At 35.1% G+C, this 18,406-nt stretch overlaps 1 protein-coding gene across 3 annotated transcripts in view; it reads left to right on the top strand.

Annotated features, from left to right (window-relative positions):
• Nucleotides 1–4,275: 4,275 nt before the first annotated feature.
• Nucleotides 4,276–18,406, top strand: part of LOC107854049 — a 37,119-nt gene continuing 22,988 nt past the window's right edge. Inside the window, exons 1-3 of one of the 3 annotated variants that reach the window (XM_047393677.1) lie at nucleotides 4,276–4,575; nucleotides 5,618–5,744; nucleotides 5,838–5,900. In XM_047393677.1, coding sequence (XP_047249633.1) covers nucleotides 4,534–4,575; nucleotides 5,618–5,744; nucleotides 5,838–5,900 — 232 coding nt within the window. In that variant the 5' untranslated portion in view covers nucleotides 4,276–4,533. Of the gene's footprint in view, nucleotides 4,576–5,617; nucleotides 5,745–5,837; nucleotides 5,901–18,406 lie in introns of those variants that run through there. The other 2 variants (XR_007042906.1, XM_047393678.1) reach the window with 2 other exon arrangements.

Raw genomic sequence — 18,406 nt, 5'->3', positions numbered from 1 at the left:
TTGTTTTGACCCTTGGCTTGATCCAATTGACCCTTGAACATTATAACCAAGTTTTTTCACATATAAATATTCAATAACAACCTTAGTAACTCATTAAACACGTTATAACCCAACACGATAGACTAGAAAAACACCTAGCTTAAGTTAGTCACACTAGTTTTCTCGGTTGACTTCTAAATGACCAATTCAAATCAGAACTTGTGTGGAAACACCATTAAATATTGTAAAAACATACATGGACACTTAGATTCACATTTATCTCATTATCAACACATTAATCATATGAATTATCCTCAAAACAAGGCTAAAATAGCAAGGCTAGAATGCATAAATACACCCAACATCACTACCCTCCACGACGCTGCTATGTAAATTTCATCCAATTTTTATTTTTTTCACTTGGGGTCAGGGGATTTTGGTTATTTTACCCCTTAAATAACTTATAAATACTTGGGTGACCCTTTTCCTTTAGTTTTCAAGATAAAGAATATTACTTTTCTCCTTTTTACTCTCAACCCAAGAAAGTTTAAGGATTTTACAGAGGATTCACTATCCAAGCTCCAAACTTCGATTTCTCTTCAAATTATATTTCATGCATATTTTCTCTTTTCCAAACTTGAATTTTACATTATGGTATAAATTGATTGGATATTCATGTGATTTAAATTGCGGGTTTGAAATTGGGGTTGAGGGTTTTTGGTTGCTTTTACTTGAATTACTTGTCCCATGTTTTAAGTGAATTATTTTATGTTTTAATTGATAATTTTGAGACTGAATTGGTGTATTATTTTAATAGTTGGAATGAGGGACATTAGTTTCCCCAAATTGATGAAATTTTGGCTTGATAATGGCAATAACCTCAACCTGCCTTGTAAACTTGATTTTGAATATGGATAACTGCATAGTTTAACTTGTCTTTTGAACCTATTGCATTGCATTAAAGGATAAATGAATGATATGATTTTGGATGGCCTTGGTGGCCTTGGTTTTCAATTTTAAATAAAACTTGGGAGTCAGTTTGGTTATATGGACTAGTTTGACATAATTGAATTAGCTTGCAAGCATATTGGTATGATGATACTAAGTTGGTAAATGCTTTAATGAAAGACTACTGGGTTACTGGTTGGTTTATGTGAAATATTTTAGTTTGGGCTTAAAGAAAATTGTGTAGCTCATCGTGAAGGTGTAGGTCTCAGGGGGATCAACACTGAAAACTATATTTGTCGACATTGGAAGTCCACGTGACCGTGTGCTTGGTGCATACATTATATTTTGGGAGGGCTATAACCTTGGTCACTTAAGCCTTTCCTTGGTTTTTCCTCAGTTTGTGCGACTAACACACATTGGGGCCCTTCTAGCAGGAGGATCTGAACCCATATAGCCCATGGATGCCTTTAGGACGGAGCAAGCTACATAGTTTAGGCTAATACTTTAAACTCTCATGTTCATGACCCTTATCCATATCCCGATATCCTATATATATGTATATAAATGTGGTGCATATGGTTTATGACTAGATTTTGGTAATTACATTATTTTATCCCTGTCCCTGAGTTACATGTCAGTGCTCGGCCCACTAACTATCCCCGAACACTACATCATTTCATGATATAGTGAGCCTCCATCATTCGAAAGACCCTGTCATTTTATTATTTTCAGTATTTTTTTAGTATTTCATTTTCGATTATTTTTGTCATAGTTGGTGGCATGTCCTGACTTAGTTGGTATTTCTGGTTTTAGAGGATTTTGTGGACAAGTATTGGGTTGGTTGTTGAATTTGACTCTTAAACTTTCATTTGGTTTATCTATCCTTCTTATTACTATTTGGTTGGATTTGGTTGTTTATTTTTATTGTGCTCTGAAGGTTAGGCTAAGGGGTGGTCTCTGGCCTAGGTGGGCTTGGGATACCTGTCACGGCAAGTCTGAGTTCGGATCATGACTCATTTTACGACTCGTGAATTTATACCATGACTCATGGATTGACTCATGATTTATTGGGACTACAAAATTTGGTTTTTTTTTTTTACCTTAAAGTCTCATCAAGGCATAACGAAATATGTGGTGTTACACCTAACTCTTAACATCGACTTGAGACATAACTATTAACACTGACTCTTAATCTTGGAATGACTCCAACTCTAGACCCGAATCCGAGACTTAATTCATGACCCAAGACTCGACCCCAACTCGGGGTTCCACTCACAAACTTAACTTCTAACCTAGACTCAAAACCTGACTCCTAAGCCCAACCTAAGGCACGACTCACAATACCCCACCCCAAATTAAGACCCAATTCATCACTTGACATCAATCTAAACTGATACCCGACTTCTGACTTAACTCTCGACCCTAATTCCTGACTTGACTACTGACTCGGGACCTGACTCCAAACATGATCTAGGATCCAACTTTCGGCCATGATGATGAACTCGAGACTCGACCTCTGACCCCAATCTAAGACTCAACTCATGACTTGGGATCCAACCTCGGGACCTGACTCCCGATCTTGACCTATGACCAAACCTCGACCCTGACCTGAGAGTCGGATCCCGAATCAAGATCTAGTCTTGAGTCGGGATAAAAAATTGAGTCTTGTGTCGTGGCAAGATCAAGTCACAGATGGTGAAGTTGAAAGCTAGTTTTTGAAAAATATTTTCCTTACTTTATGCAGAGAGATCTTTTTTCTTAAATTTGAGAAAAATAAATCTATTTGAAAAATATTCTCCAAGACATTTTAAGTAACCAAAGAAGAAAAAATTGAAAAATATTTTCCTTCATTCCAAACACACATTAAATTGATAGTAATACTAGCATAATTATTCTATAATTAATGATAAAGATATTTCTTATATATTGTTTTGAATGGTATACTATTTATTTATATATAGAGGGTTTTAAAAGTGCTATGGGTGTGTTTGGTATGATGGAAAATGTTTTCTGAATTTTTTCTTTCTGTTTTTCCTTGTTTGATTGTAATATAACCTTGGGGAAATATTTTCCAAAGGAACTCATTTTCCTCCATTTGAAAGAAAATGACTTCCTTCATGGGCTAAGGGAAGTCATTTTATAGAAAATATTGAGTGACTTATGGAAACTTAAAACCAAAATTTGAATAAAGTGATCAAAATAAGCCACCTATTTAATAAGTTACCAAAATAGGCTAAACGTAATAATTTATTATGTTTTATACCTTTTTTTTAACGGTTTGATAGCGGATGTGTACAGTAAAAAAGTTTTAGTAAAATGTAGTAATAATTTATTACATTTTATAAAACTTTTTTATAAAACGTAATAATTTATTACGTTTTACAATTTTTTTTGTAAAACGTAATAATTTATTACGTTTATATGATTTGACATAAAGAAGTGATGTGATAGTACACTAAGTTTTTTAAAAAAAATTATAAATTAAAACTTTATAACTTTTATAAATTAAAACTTTTTATTACAATTTATAAATTATAACTTTTTATTACGCTTTTTACCAAATTTTTTTTTTAAAAAGTTATTGCTTCATTTGGTCAAATTACGTACCACCTAACTTCCTCTTTTTGACTTTTTCTTTGATAAATCGTATTAAGAAGTTACTTTTTAATAAATAAATAAAATAAAAAATACGTAATTATAAATTTATTTTATTAATACGTGATAAAAATTTATATTATTTTCTAAATTTGGTCAGATGAATATATAGTTGTTGATGTCACATCTTATACAAACTGACCGAATGATTAAAAATATGTAGTTAAATATTATGTTTTAGAAAATATATTATATTTTTAATTAGAGGGTCACACACTCATGTAAAGTTAAAATTTAGGTATAAAAAAATATATTTTCTATTCACCAACCAAATACCATAAAATATTTTTTTTAAAATATTTTTCACTAAGCAACCAAACATAAGAAAATAAGTAAAACACTACCTTATTTTCTATGAAAACATTTTCGTTTTCCATCATACCAAACACACCCTATATCCGTAGTATTTCAGAAAGTAGGATAAAAATGTCTATTTTTAAAATTGTAGTAGTAACCAAACAGGTTGAAAAATGGGTCCAAAAAAATAAAATATAAATAACATAAATATCAACATTTTGAAATTAATTACACTCTTCTTTACTTTTTAAATTACTTTATTCTCTCTGTTAATATTCATAACATAGCCGACATAAACATAACATTCGATTACTTTACTCTCTTTCTATTTTAGGGAGTTGATATTTTTTAATTTTTATATAAAAAAAATGAAATGGGCTCATAACATAACCGACATAAACCTAACATTCATTACTTTACTCTCTTTCTATTTTAGGGAGTTGAAATTTTTTAATTTTTATATAAAAAAAATGAAATGGGCTGCTCCGGTTAGATTCATGAATATATAGCTATACTGCCGTAGTCAGTCAAAACGGTCGATTCCGGTCTTCCTCAGTCTTCACTCTACTCCCCCGCCCTCGCAGTTGATGAATCTCTCACACTCCCTTTGAATTTCCGATTTCATTTCCCTTGAAGATCTGCAAGGCTCCAGTCATGTTGCGTCTTCACTTGGCTTTCTTGTTCCTCTTCGTTTTGGTAAACATGAATTTCTTAAACAATCATTTTTCTTTTCACGCCCTAATAGCAGATTAACTCAATTTTTTCCTATAATGGATTTACATAAAATGTCCAATTGAATGTTTGTATGCAATTTTTTTTTCTGATTATTTGATTATTGGTGTTACTCGTTCTGATGTTGTTTACACTCTCAACAATGTTTTTGTGAATTGAATGTTTGTATGCCCTGTGACTGAAGAAATTAATGCCCAGCGGTTCTAGAAGCTCCTCCAATTGTTGCTAAATAGGTTAGGATGGGGAAAGTTCATTTGAATGGGTGAATATTCATATATATTTTTAATGATGGTGTCCTGTACAGCTTGTGTGCACCTCGACTATTTAATTCCACCCCTGGTGACATAGGGCGGTTAAGTTTGCTCACCAAGCTTGGTAGATGGGAAGAAATTACCTAGTGAATATAATTGTTTCACATTCAGACTAATATATTCTTCCTTTTTGTGACTAGGGGTTTGATTTTTCAGAAACCATATGTGGGATTATGAGCTTGTTGATTTCAGGAGCATTTCATTGTGCATTAAATTGAGACACTAGAGTTACATGTCCGCAGACCTTAGTTTGTCTAAATTGTGAATGTCCTTATTGTATAATGATTTTTCTTCTTTGTTTCTTTTCAGTATATTTTTACACCTTACTCATGATAATGGTTGTGGGAGGAGAATATTGACAAGCTTAAAAATTTGGCACTTTCTTCGGAATTTTAAATTCAATAGCTTTTGATTAAATTATTTCCTTTATGTTTCTTTTTTGTGTATCATTACTCTTGGAAGTATCCTTCGGAATCAACTTCTCTACCTCCACGAGGTAGAGGTAAGGTCTGTGTACACTCTACCCTCCGCAGACCCCACTTGTGGTATGTTGTTGTATATACTCTGGGAAGTATTTTCAGACTTCTGTGATAGTTTGTTGCACCGATGATTTTCTCAAAGCCTTTTAATCCCACTTGCAATGCAAAGAGAGAAACTACAGAAACAGTACTGATTATTCCAATAATATTTGGCAGTTCCTGAGTGACAGTTCACTTGGTGCTACGGGTGGAAATCGTAAAACAGGGAAGTCATCGGTATTTTCGTTGTTTAACCTTAAAGATAAGAGCAAATTTTGGAGTGAGTCTGTTATCCATGGTGGTGGTAAGTTCTTGAATTACATGCTTTTTTGTATAATTGGTTGTAAAGATGACTTTACTTCCCAATTTCCATTAAGGTTATGATGTATGGGTGCAGATTTCGATGACCTGGAAACATCTAATCCGGGAAAAGTGAGTATTCTCAATTACACCCAGGCAGGTACTTGTGTTGCTCCAAAATTCTCTTTCTTTTAGATTTGCCTTGATGTGTATTATACTCCCTTCTCAATTGTCTATATCAGATCTTCATAAGATTAATCCTTTTTAACTTAAGTACCTGAGACAATGAAGCAAGCTTTTTCTTCCGTGTCATGCATTTGCTTTCTATTTATCTATTGAAGCTTCTAGTGTCCTAGAAAATGTAAGCAGTTTGTACAGAACATTGTAAAACTTGTATAAAGGAAAAATGATGGAATCAGGGACTCCCATCCTGGGATTTGCCCATGAACTATCCCTTTTTGTAATGCAGGTGGTGTTCGGACCTGCTTTTGTGCACCTCAACTGTTCCATTGGGGGTACCCATGAACTATCCCTTTTTAGAAAGTCAAATAGAAAATTGCATTCTAGTTGATGATATAATTTTTTGATGAAATAATAAAATGTATTAGGAAAGGCATCAAGAAGATGCAGAAATTACGGAAAAGTAAACTGCTAAAATTCCAGTACAAAGATATTTGGAGCTTAACAGAGCAAAAACCTATAGAAACAGTCCCAAAACCAACTACCAAGACCTCTACTGTACTAGGTTCAAGGAGCTAGCAAAATCTAAATAGCTATCTACTGATGATATATGCTTTTAGTAGGATCTTTGTGCTTTTTGTTTATCTCATGTATTCCCCTTTTAACATGTTCATTGTGCAACTTTGATTGAAAATGCGGTAGGAGATTTTTAAAGAACTGCTTCTCCACTATATCTTTGAAGATCAAATGTCAGGTGGAAGGTGAGGGATCAGAATGTTGAATTTTGAAGAGTTCAAGCACCAGAACAACGCCTTAATTCCAATCAAGTTTGGGTTAACTATATACTTAATAACGGGTCATTTTGCTCCATTTAAGCTAATCTCATATGAATATTATGCTAATAGAAATAAAAATTAAAGTGCTAGATGTTCTCTCTCTATGTAAATAGCTGTCGGGGCTAAAGGACTTCTAGAAAAAATAGAACCTAAAGTAAATGACTAATGTGAATAAACATATTTTCAATTATTTGGTATCGCCTATATATATCCTTTGCTTTCGTTGAACCCTATTTTTGTTGGGTCTGCATGGATTCCAAGAGATTGTAGGTCTTTCAAGATAACTTTCCTCCGCGCGACTTACCTTGTCTTTGATTAACACATTTACTTGCCCTGGACTGATGTATTTGTCGATCGATGTGTGACATGGTTAAACCATTTTAAACGACCTATTATTGGATATAGTGGGGACAAGGAGAGGTAGAGGTAGACCGAAGAAGTACCGAGGAGAGGTGATTAGATAGGATATGAAGCATCTTCAGCTTATTGAAGACATGACCTTAGATAGGAGGGTTTGGAGGTCGTGGATAAGGGTAGAAGTTTAGCAGGTAGTTGAGCATTTTCTTAGTATTAGTCTATTCATGTAGTCTGTCTTGGTGGTAGTGTAGAGTACCGTGTTTGTCCTAGTATTAGCCTATGCATGTTGTCCTTGGCTTTTGGTATTTGTTATCATATGTTGTTTACTACGTTTAGGTGATCGCACCTTGATGTTGATATCACGGTTCCTTGCATATATTTCCCCGCACTGGTTTCCTATTATAATTGTCATGTTTTTCTTCACTGCCGTTATTCTCTAAATTACTACTTTGAGTTGCTTCACTTGAGCCGAGGGTCTTCCGGTAACGACCTCTCTACCTCCTAGAAGTAGTAGTAAGGTTTGTGTACACTCTACCCTCCCGGACCCCACTTTGTGGAAATCCATTGGTTATGCTGTTGTATGTGCTCTACTTGCACCTTTGCTAAATGTGGTCATTTCTGATCTTAAAAAATCTTGCATGACCAACAAAAATATCTTTGCATTTGTATTTGTGCGACGCTCATCACGTGGATACGCTAGACTTTAGCGGCCCAACATTTACTCTCATGTAAAATTGCTAGTCTTATATTCACTCAATCTCAAACTCCGTCTCAATTTATGTGACACTCTTTTCTTTATTGTTTGTCCCAAAAAATGTCACCTTTCTATAATTAGAAATAACATAATTTTAAAATTCTTTTTTTGTCCTTAATAAAATGAATTATAGCCACATATATGTGGAAGGTTTGCTTTAGACCGCAAATTTCAAAAATCTTCCTTTCTTTCTTAAACATTGTTCTAAGTCAAATGATGCTACATAAATTGGGACGGAGGGAGTAACTATTTGTAGGACTTACCTCTTACTTTGGTAAGTGTTCTTCTATCACATAATACCATGGCAACACTAAATTTAAAGAGTAGTAGAATATTTTACTATACCCAGAATAAAATTATAGACAAGTTCTTATTATCTTCTAGAGAAATTCTTATCTCATTTAACCATCTTTGGAGGTTGGAAAATACATTTAATTGCAAGATTTTACTTTGTAGGCTTCTTAAGAAAATACTAACAAGAAAGAGCTTGTATGATTTGCAAATAGCACACCTCTCAAGAGCTTTTACTTCCTATACTTCTCGGTGCTGCATCTAGTTAGATGAATGGACTGCTGACTGCAATTATGCAATATATTTACGTATCGTGATGATTGAATTTGCAGAAGAATTTAGGCCTCCAACCTAAAATTGTGGGTTAGTAGTCTAAGACAACCCATTGGGATAACTACAACTATATAACTCATCACCCTTAGATATAGGAAGGTGTGGAGGTTGGATTAAGGTAGAAGACTACTAGTAGGTAGTTTTGCATTCTGCTTTTCGTTACAAGTAGTATTGGTACTATTTCAGTATTTTTGTTATTTTACTATTTCGTTTTTCTCATTCTTAGTTTTCTATTACCACTTGTTATCGCTTATGCTTCGGTTTTATACTATCTTGCTGTTGTTACTGCTTATGTTTCCGGATCAGAAACAACCTCTCTACCTGCTTAAGGTAGGGGTAAAGTCTGCGTACACTCTACCCTCTCTAGACTCCACTTGTGGGACTACACTAGGTATGTTGTTGTTGTACACATTAATTTTAATGCAAACTCACAATTGTGAGATTTACAAATTGTTGGTTGTGATATCCTGTGGAAGGATTTGAGCGTCGTACCCCAAAACCTTAAAAACCTTAAAGGTGTTTAAGGCAGTGGATCCTTTAAAGACTTTTGTAGATCTCTTGTTATCTATCGGTTTTTGAAGAATAACAGATAATTGAAAATCTTGTCAGCGTTTGGCCATATGATTTGGGGCTTGAATTTGAAGTTTTGATTTGAAATCAACACGTGTTTATGAAATGTACAAAATTTCAACTTCAATTTTATTTCATGATTAAGGCCCCGTTTGGCCATAAGAATTTTTTACTTTTTTTTTTAATTTTTTTTCACTTTATTTCAAAAGTGGTGTTTGGCCATAAGAATTCCAAATACAACTCCAAGTTGTATTTGGAAACTAGTTTTCGCTCCCACTTGTTGGTTTTTAGCTTTGAAATTAAAAAAATAACAGAGAAAGACTTGGAGAGGAAAAAATACTGCAATTGTATTGTCGAAGGTAATTGTTTTATTAATAACTCAAAACTTTATATTTATAGCTAAATTTCTAACTAGACTTCCATCCAAATTCAAATTTTAATAACAAAGGGATAACTAATTCCTAAGTCTAGGTCACATAGAACTCTAATAATTTAAAACTACCAATAGTTATCTACTTTATTTCTGAGACATATCTTCAACACTCCTCCTTGGATCAAAAATTGTAGATTGCAAGCTCGGCTAAATTTGACCCCTTGAATAAATCTGCCAATTCATCTTTGGTCTTGAAAGGCTTGCGTGCATTTTCTGATGGACTAAATAAGAAACTTTTACCTCTCATTTCAACTTGTAAAATCTCATGATTAGTGGAATCAAAGATTCAATAATATTTGTCTTCAAATAATAATTTAAATCCTTTTTCCATTAGCTCTCGGACCCTGCGCATAGCGGGAGCTTTAGTGCACCGGGTTGTCCCTTTTTTTTCTTCCATTAGTTGCTCAACACTTAACAAACTTTTATCAATATCGGACATATAAAGGACATTTGAAATTATTTTTGTGCATGAAATTGTTTTAATTGCAACGTTCTCTTTTTTTTTTTTTTTTTTTTTTGAGTCAAAGGTAACTTTGTATTAACAAAAACTCATCACCCAATGATGATCGATCTTACAACTCCCAATCAAATGGATTTTCCTCTTAGCGGACGACCCAAAAAAGAAACCTTACAAGTTATCTATGAAATCTACGGTCGCGCCCCCCCCCCCCCCCGAAACCCTATTTCCTATTTACACCAAAAATAAAGTAAGCTAAGGCAATGACTTTTAATCTTTTGGATGCTGCAACTCTTGCCTTCAAAGCACCTGGCATTTCTTTCTTTCCACAACGTCCACCGGACATTAGTTGGAATACTCAACCACCAATCTTCTGTTGAACCTCTCTCCCTAATTCCTTTCCAGTTGTTTAGAAATTCCAGTGTGGATCTTGGCATTGTCCAGCTGATCCCCAGGATACAAAAAAAACATGTTCCACACTTTTTCAGCTATGTCACAATGCAAAAATAGGTGGCTATTCTCTTCTGCATCTTGATTACACAAAAAACATCTAGAGCAATATTCTCTTTTCCTTCTGTAGGAATATAGTCATCATTCTCAATTCTGATTTTTTTATTTTTCAAAGGCAGAAACTCTTTAAAGAGTCTTGTCATATGTCATGTAGTTTGTACAACCACTGTTAATCATTGAAAAAATCAGATTTCTTGATTGAAGAATATGTTGCCTCAAATAAGTGATCTTCTTCTTCTTCTTCTTTGGTGACTTGGGCATCTTTTTCATATTTTTGAGATTTCTTTTTGCAAATCATAGCTTCTTTGAGAGTTTTTTTTTACAAATCACAGCTTCATGGTCAAGTTGATTGTGGATCTTGCATTGTGCATCTGGTTTTTTCCAAAATTTAAATGGAGGACACAGTGCTGAGGTGGGTAGTTTTTTCTTGAATTATTATTCTTGCCTTGAGTCTTGTGGTTGGCTGCCAAAACTCCTTCAACATACCATCCTGCCTCATGAGTCTCCTTTGCTCTTGTGTCTGCAATGCATTTAACAATTCGGCCAAGGTAATCTTGGACAGGTTTCTTGTGTTTTCCAAAGTAGTTATTGATACTTTGTATCTTTCAAGCATTGTAACAAGAATTTTTTCAACAATTCTTGAATCTTTAAATTTTGTGACAAGCAATCATACATTGATAACAATGCCAAGAAGTCGATCTGAGTACTCTTTGACGGTCTCAGATTTCGTCATCTTTTGCAATTCGAATTCCATTATTAGATTCAACACCTTCATGCCTCGTATTCTTTCATCTTCTGTATATTCTTCCTTCAGATAATTCCAAATTTCTTTTGCTGATTTGAGGGCCATAATTCTCGTGAAAATTATTGGAGACATAAGCAAACAAAGTTGCTTTTGCCTTTGATTTTTTTATTTTTTTTTTCTTTTGACTTTTGATCTGGGCCATCGTGGGATTATCGGGCAGTAAAAGAACATCAAAATTCTCCTCCACGACCTTCCAAAGATCTAAAGCTTCAAGATAAGTCTCCATTCTTACTGTCTAAAGTTGGCAATTCTCACTATCAAAAGCAAGAAGAGCTATTTGGGAAAAGTTCTTTTTATAATTCATCTCACTCATAAATCCCTCGAGGAAATGACTCTAGATACCAATTGTTGATTTTTAGCTTTGAAATTAAAGAAATAACAAAGAAAGACTTGGAGAGAAAAAATACTGCAATTGTATTGTCGAAGGTAATTGTTTTATTAATTACTCAAAACATATATTTATAGCTAAATTTCTGACTAGACTTCAATTCAAATTCAAATAACAAAGGTATAACTAATTCGTAAGTCTAGGCCACATAGAACTCTAATAATTTAAAACTACTAATAGTTATCTACTTCTACTTTATTTCTGAGACATATCTTCAACACCATTTCTCTCACAAATTTTTTAAAACAACTCCAATTTGTATTCATGGGCAAACACAACTCCAACTCTAAAAAAATTTAATTTTCATGGCCAAACACCTACTTGAAATCCCAAATTCTCCAAAAAGTTGGATGGATTTCTGCTGGAGTTCCCAGCCTTCTTTTCTCATCTACCCAGGGTTATCATCTTACATAAAGGCTAGTTCCTTACCTCTTCTTTAGACCAGTAACTTCATTCAATAATGGGAGAAAATAGGATCTATTTCAGTGCAGGATTCAAGTCGTTTGATATTACGAGGTGGAACTCTGAAAATTCAGTGTTTTGTGTGGGTAGAAAGAAGCGGCAAGATGATGAGGGGATCCTCCATGAGCCGTAAAATCATGGAGTGGATCTGTACCATTCTAAGAGAAGCCTCCGACAACCATAAGAAGATGATCAGAAGGTGAAAAAATGCAGAGAGAGGGGAGCTGCCGAGCATGTTTGCACAAGAAAGTACAATGAATATGGAGATTTATAAGCATCCTAACTATTAATAACGGGGGAGATCTGTCCTAGTCATCTCAGAGTTAGCCATTAATGTTGGATTGGCAAGACATTTAAAATTGAGAACTTCATTGAATGCCTTAAAAGGATGGAAGTTGTAGGCCCACCGAGACTTATTGATGCCAACTACCCATACACGAGAGTCGTACGTGATAGTACATGGCAATCCATAACTCTACGAGATGCGGACATTAAAAACAAGGAGGGACACATTGAAGTTGTGATTCAAAAAGATAACAAGGACACTGGACTATTGAGAGGTGTCTGGTAGGGCAACTGGAAGGAAGAAGCAAAGAAAAGTCATCCTTGACACAGATAAGAATATGGTAGACTATGATGTGGAAGAAGGCTTTTGGGGTGAACATTTATGAAATGTACGGTGACAAATTCCTCTTCGTATTCCCCAACAAGCACATGGCTGTACAAACCTTACAAGGGCAGTGGAGTTGGAAGAACCGAACTTTCAGCCTGGAGTGGTGGAACCCAATAGTAGGTTGTGTACCTAATAGTACAATATCCACCGGAACTTGGATCAGAATTGTTGGAATCCCCTTGCATCTATGGTCACAAAAAGTTTTCAAGAAACTGGAAACCTATGTGGGGATGGGTGGCCACAGAATAAGAAACAGAGCTGAAGAACCACATGAAATGGGCTAGAGTCTTGATCTCGAATAATGGAAGGAATATACCAAAAGAAGTGGCGATATCCAGAAATAGTGTTAAGTACTATTTTCTTATTTGGTAGAAAAGTAAAATCATATTTGAATCATCGCCGGAAATGGACAGAGGAGACGTCAGAGAAAGGAGGGCAAATAAGAACCCAGTTATCCAGAGGATAATAAATGGTTCGTACTGTTCTGAAGTATAACAATCCCACTTTCCTAGGGATCTGCCAGCAACAGAATACGAGGAGGGGGTAAATTCAAAAGCTGTCACAGTGCTAAAAAAAAGAGCATGCGACCAGTTTAAATGAAATTGAAAAATTGGGCCAACTTATGAAGCCCAATAAAAAGTCCACAATTTCAAGAAGAGGTGGGCCTGATTTCTCAAGTCAAGTCATTTTTAATAACTTAAACAATAGTTGTGCTTTGGAACAGAATAAAGACATCTCTATTGAGACTTCAGAAGTGCGATACCTCCTAAAAATAGAGCCAACAAACATGCAGATTAGAAATCTAGTGCGAACTGAGGAGAGGAAGACAACAAAACTGTTGGGAGAAGTAACAGTGGGCATCAATTAATGGAAACAATTGAAAGGGAGTTGGGGGAGATGGAGACCAACAATGCTGAAATTAAATTAATTGAGGCAAGGCAGAGAAATTCACTTCCTATAGTGGGGGAATGGGATATTGAGGAGGCAGAAACACTGCAAATCCAACAACAATTGATAATATGCAAGAAAAGGGAGACATCATTATGAGTGAAGTAGAATATGATCTAACTGGGTAAAGTGCTGGGAGCAGATTTTTAGGGCCATGAAGAAAAAGCTCTGGATATACTTTTACATTTGGATAGTTCTAGGCAAGCAAGAAGAATGGATAATGAGAATTTTTGTAAGAAAACAAGTTTTAGAGGCTCTCAAGAGCTGAAAAGTCTTGTGTCTTTTGATGTCAAATTCAAAAACAATGGAATAGGAGCAAGGGAAGAAGTCAGACAAGTAGTAATTGATGAAATTCAAACTTGTATCATTGAATGTTAGAGGGTTGAACAATAGGGATAAAAGGAGATTTGTTAAAACTTTACTAGTAGAATGGAATGTAGATATTATTTGTCTGCAAGAAACTAAACTAAATTGGAGGGGAATTTATCTGAAGAGGTGAAACAAATTTGGGGAGGAAGATGGGTTAGATTTGCTTGCTTAGAAGCTAGTGACATTAGAGGGGGTATTATAATGCTATGGGACAACAGGGCATGGAAAGGAGAAATCTTGGAAATAGGTGCTTACTCATTAACTTGCAAATTCGAGGCACAATTGCAAGACTTTTCTTGTGATATCACTGGGATATATGCTTCCAATTGTTACATTGGAAGAAGATTAGTATGGGAGGAGATGGGGTGATGAAAGGTCCTTGGGTAGTATGTGGCGATTTTAATGTAGCCAGATTCGTCTTTGAAAAGAGAAGACGTCCAAGAACATCAAGGGGCTTGAGATAATTCTCTGATGTTACTGAAGACCTGAAGTTGATTAATATACAACTAGAAGATTGCAACTATACTTGGTTTAAAGAGGATAACCATGAGATAGCCTCCAGGATTGATAGGATCTTTTTTCCAGAAGAGTGGGATGACAACTTCAACAATCTAATACAAATGTCACCATAGAGGCTAAGATCTGATCATTTACCTATGTATTACAAGGGGGTGAGTGGAATAAGAACAAAAACTACTTCATATTTGAAATTTGGTGTCTAGGACAGAAGGATTCAATGATAGAACCAAGGAATTGTAGAGCTCTAGAAAGTCGGATTTCATTCTTGCATCCAAACTTAAAGCTCTAAAAGATGGAATAGAGCTAGAGTGAACAAGAAAACCTTGGAACAAGAAGGAGGAATGTGCTTAATATACTGGCAGAGTTTGACGGAATAATGGAAGAAAGAAGTTTGACAGAAGAGGAGACAGAAAGGAGGGAAACAAGTATGCTTGAGTATGAGGAATTAATTAAAAATGAAGAAATTTCATGGAGGCAAAAGTCAAGGTCATTGTGGCCGAAGGAGGTTGACAAAAACACCATGTTTTTTTCACAAAATGGCTAATGCACACAAAATGTACAACAACATTGATCAACTCATTATTGAAGGAGAATTATCCCAAGATCCAGGAAGAATTGAAGGGGAAATTATGGAGTACTACAAAAAGTTGTATTCTGAAACCATAAGCTGGAGACCAGCTTATATGTTCCCTAACTATCCCCGACTAACAAATGAGGAAAAAGAAATGCTACAAGGGGTTTTTGAGGAGAGTGAAGTTTTGACATGCCCAAAACTATGTGCAACAGGCAAGGCACCTGGCCCAGATGGCTTCACAGAGGGTTTCTTCATAAAATGCTGGGAGATACTGAAACAAGACATCATGCTGGCCTTTCAGAATTTCTATGAACAAGAAATGTTTGAAAGAAGCCTTAATGCCACTTTCATAACTCTCATTCCAAAGTAAAAAAAAAGAGCCAAAGAGTTGAGAGATTTTTGACCAGTCAGTCTGATAGGCAATATATATATAAGTTATTTGCCAAAGTACTGACAGAAAGGCTTAAAGGTGTGATAGCCAAGTTGATTGATTCACAAAAAATGGCCTTCATCAAAGGTAAACAAATTATGGATGCAATGCTAATAGCTAATAAAGCCATTGACTCCAAACTAAAGCAGAAGAAGCTCGGGCTCCTATGTAAGCTAGACATGGAGAAGGCATAGGACTATGTTAACTCGAATACTTATTGGATTCTATGAGAAGAATGGGTTTTGGTCAGAAGTGGATACGATGGATCAAATACTACATCTTAATTGTGAGATTTTCTGTGTTTATCAATGGCTCGCCAGTAGTATTTTTCAGTGCACATTTTTCCGTGCATAAAGGGGTTTAAGACAAGGAGATCTTTTGTCACCCTTTCTCTTCTTAATAACTATAGAGGGTCTTAATAGCATGATCAAAACATCAAACATGAATAGGTGGCTCAGAGGATTTAATGTGGCTAGAATTAGAGAAAGGAACCTGGAGATAACTCACTTGCAATATGCCGATAATACTCATGCCGATGATACTCTCATGATGCTGAAGAGGATCAACTCATGACCCTGAGGGTGATTTTGGTACTTTTTGAAGGGATTTCTGGGTTGCACATTAATTGGAGGAGAAGTTTTCTATATCCTATTAATGAGGTGCGAAACATGGAGTCATTGAATGCAATCTTAGGTGGGAATTGGGAAATCTACCCACTATCTATCTAGGGATGTAGGGATGTCACTGGAGCAAAATCACAGTCAACCGAAATATGGAATAATGTGATTGAAAGGTGTTAAAAGAAATTTGCAAGATGAAAGATTCAATATTTATCCAGAGGAGGCAGATTAACTCTCATCAACTCAGTTCTTGATTCACTCCCTACCTACACGATGTCTGTTTTTCCTATTTCGGCAGGGGTTATTAATAGAATGGACAAGATAAGGAGGAAGTTTCTCTAGCAAGGAACCAATGAAAGAAAGGGTTATAATCTGGTCAAATGAGAAACAATGATAACTTGAAAAAGACAGGGGGTTGGGAATCAAGAACTTGAAATTCCAAAGTAAGGCCCTTAAAATGAAGTGGTTATGGAAGTATAGTAATTGGAACCCGACTCTATGGAGTAATGTCATTAATGCAAAGTATGAAGAAGAAGACCACTGGATGACCAAGGAAATAACTTTACCTACGGAGTTAGTCTGTAGAGGTCTACCAAAGCATTGTGGAGTGAATTCAAAACCAACATTAAGATTAAAGCTAAAACTGATTTTTGGAAAGATGAATGGAATGAGGCAGGAAGATCGGTTAATCTGTTCCCTCCCTGATATTTATGCATTAGTCTCTTATCTACAAAAGACTATTGCGGAGTTCTGGACACCCCATCGATGGAGCTTCAACTTTAGAAGACATATAAATGATTCGGAAATTTAAAGAGTAGAAAATATCTTCAGTACCATCGAACATGTTAATGGACTAGACGCAGGTCAAGATACCTTGTGGTGGAAAGGTAATAAGAAGAGCCAGTTCAAAGTAAGTAATGCTTACAGGTGGATGATTCAAACACCTCAGTGGAGAGGCATTTGGAAAAACAAAATCCCTCATAAAGTCGCTTGTTTCATCTGGTTGCTAGCCGAGGAAGCAGTTCTCACCGAAGACAACCTGATGAGAAGAGGGATACCACTTTGTCCTAGTTGTTTTTTTGGGGGGAAAATGCCGAGAGAGTTAACCATTTATTTCTTCATTGCAAAGTCACTGGACAACTATGGAGGATTTTTCTAAATCTCAAAGGCATCTCATGGGCTATGCCTCAAAAAAAGCAATCTAGAGCTGGGAGGGTGCGCAGGTAAAAAACAGAGATGGATGGACAATTTGGAAGGACAGGAACGATAGGTGTTTTGATAGCATAGAGAATAGTATGCAACAGATTAAGCTAAACTGTCTTTTGTTACTTTGTTTTTGGTGTAACTAAGTATATTCAAATGACATCTATCTCCCTAATTGATGTTCTAGATGCAATTTAGCTAGGAGTTAGTAGGATTTGGAAGTAAATGTTGTAATTATGGTTTTTTAGTACATAAGTTGTACTGTATGTGAGAAATATACAAAGTTACCAGTTTTAAAAATTTCAAGTTGTGATTTCAATTTTTTTAAAAGTAAAATTTAATATAAGTTTATATTTTGCATAAAAAGACCCATTAGTTTAAAAATTGTTGGCGTTGATATCCTGTGAAAGGATTTGAGCATCCAACCCAAAACCTTAAAGGTGTTCAAAGCAGTGGATCCTTTTAAGACTTTTGTAAATCTCTTGTTATCCATTGGTTTATGAAGAACAACAAACATAATAATTTTTGTTTGACCATGTTCACTAACAAGAGATACTTTCGAGAAAGGATGAGTTTCATTTCATGTAATGTCGTACACTATAAGAGAGTTAGACTATTACAATGGACAACACAAGCTCGTAAGTAAAGTACGGAATGATCCTTGTCTACGAAGTAAAGCTTGCACAACCTATATGAGACAATTATATAATTCAACACTGTGAATGAATTGTTTTGTAAAAGCAAGGTAAAAATAATTAATCATCCAACCGAAAATCTTATGTCAACGTTTAGCCATATGATTGGGGGCTTGAATTTGAAATTTTGATTTGAAATCAACATGTGTTTATGAAATGTGAACAAAATTTCAACTTCAATATCAAATCATGACTTAAAATCCCAAATTCTCCAAAAAGTTGGATTTCAAATTTCAAGTTGTGAATTCAATTTTTCTAT

Source organism: Capsicum annuum, chromosome 7 (genome assembly GCF_002878395.1).
Source record: "Capsicum annuum cultivar UCD-10X-F1 chromosome 7, UCD10Xv1.1, whole genome shotgun sequence".
In the NCBI taxonomy this organism is placed as follows: Eukaryota; Viridiplantae; Streptophyta; class Magnoliopsida; order Solanales; family Solanaceae; genus Capsicum; species Capsicum annuum.
This window is presented reverse-complemented; position numbering and strand designations above follow the sequence as displayed.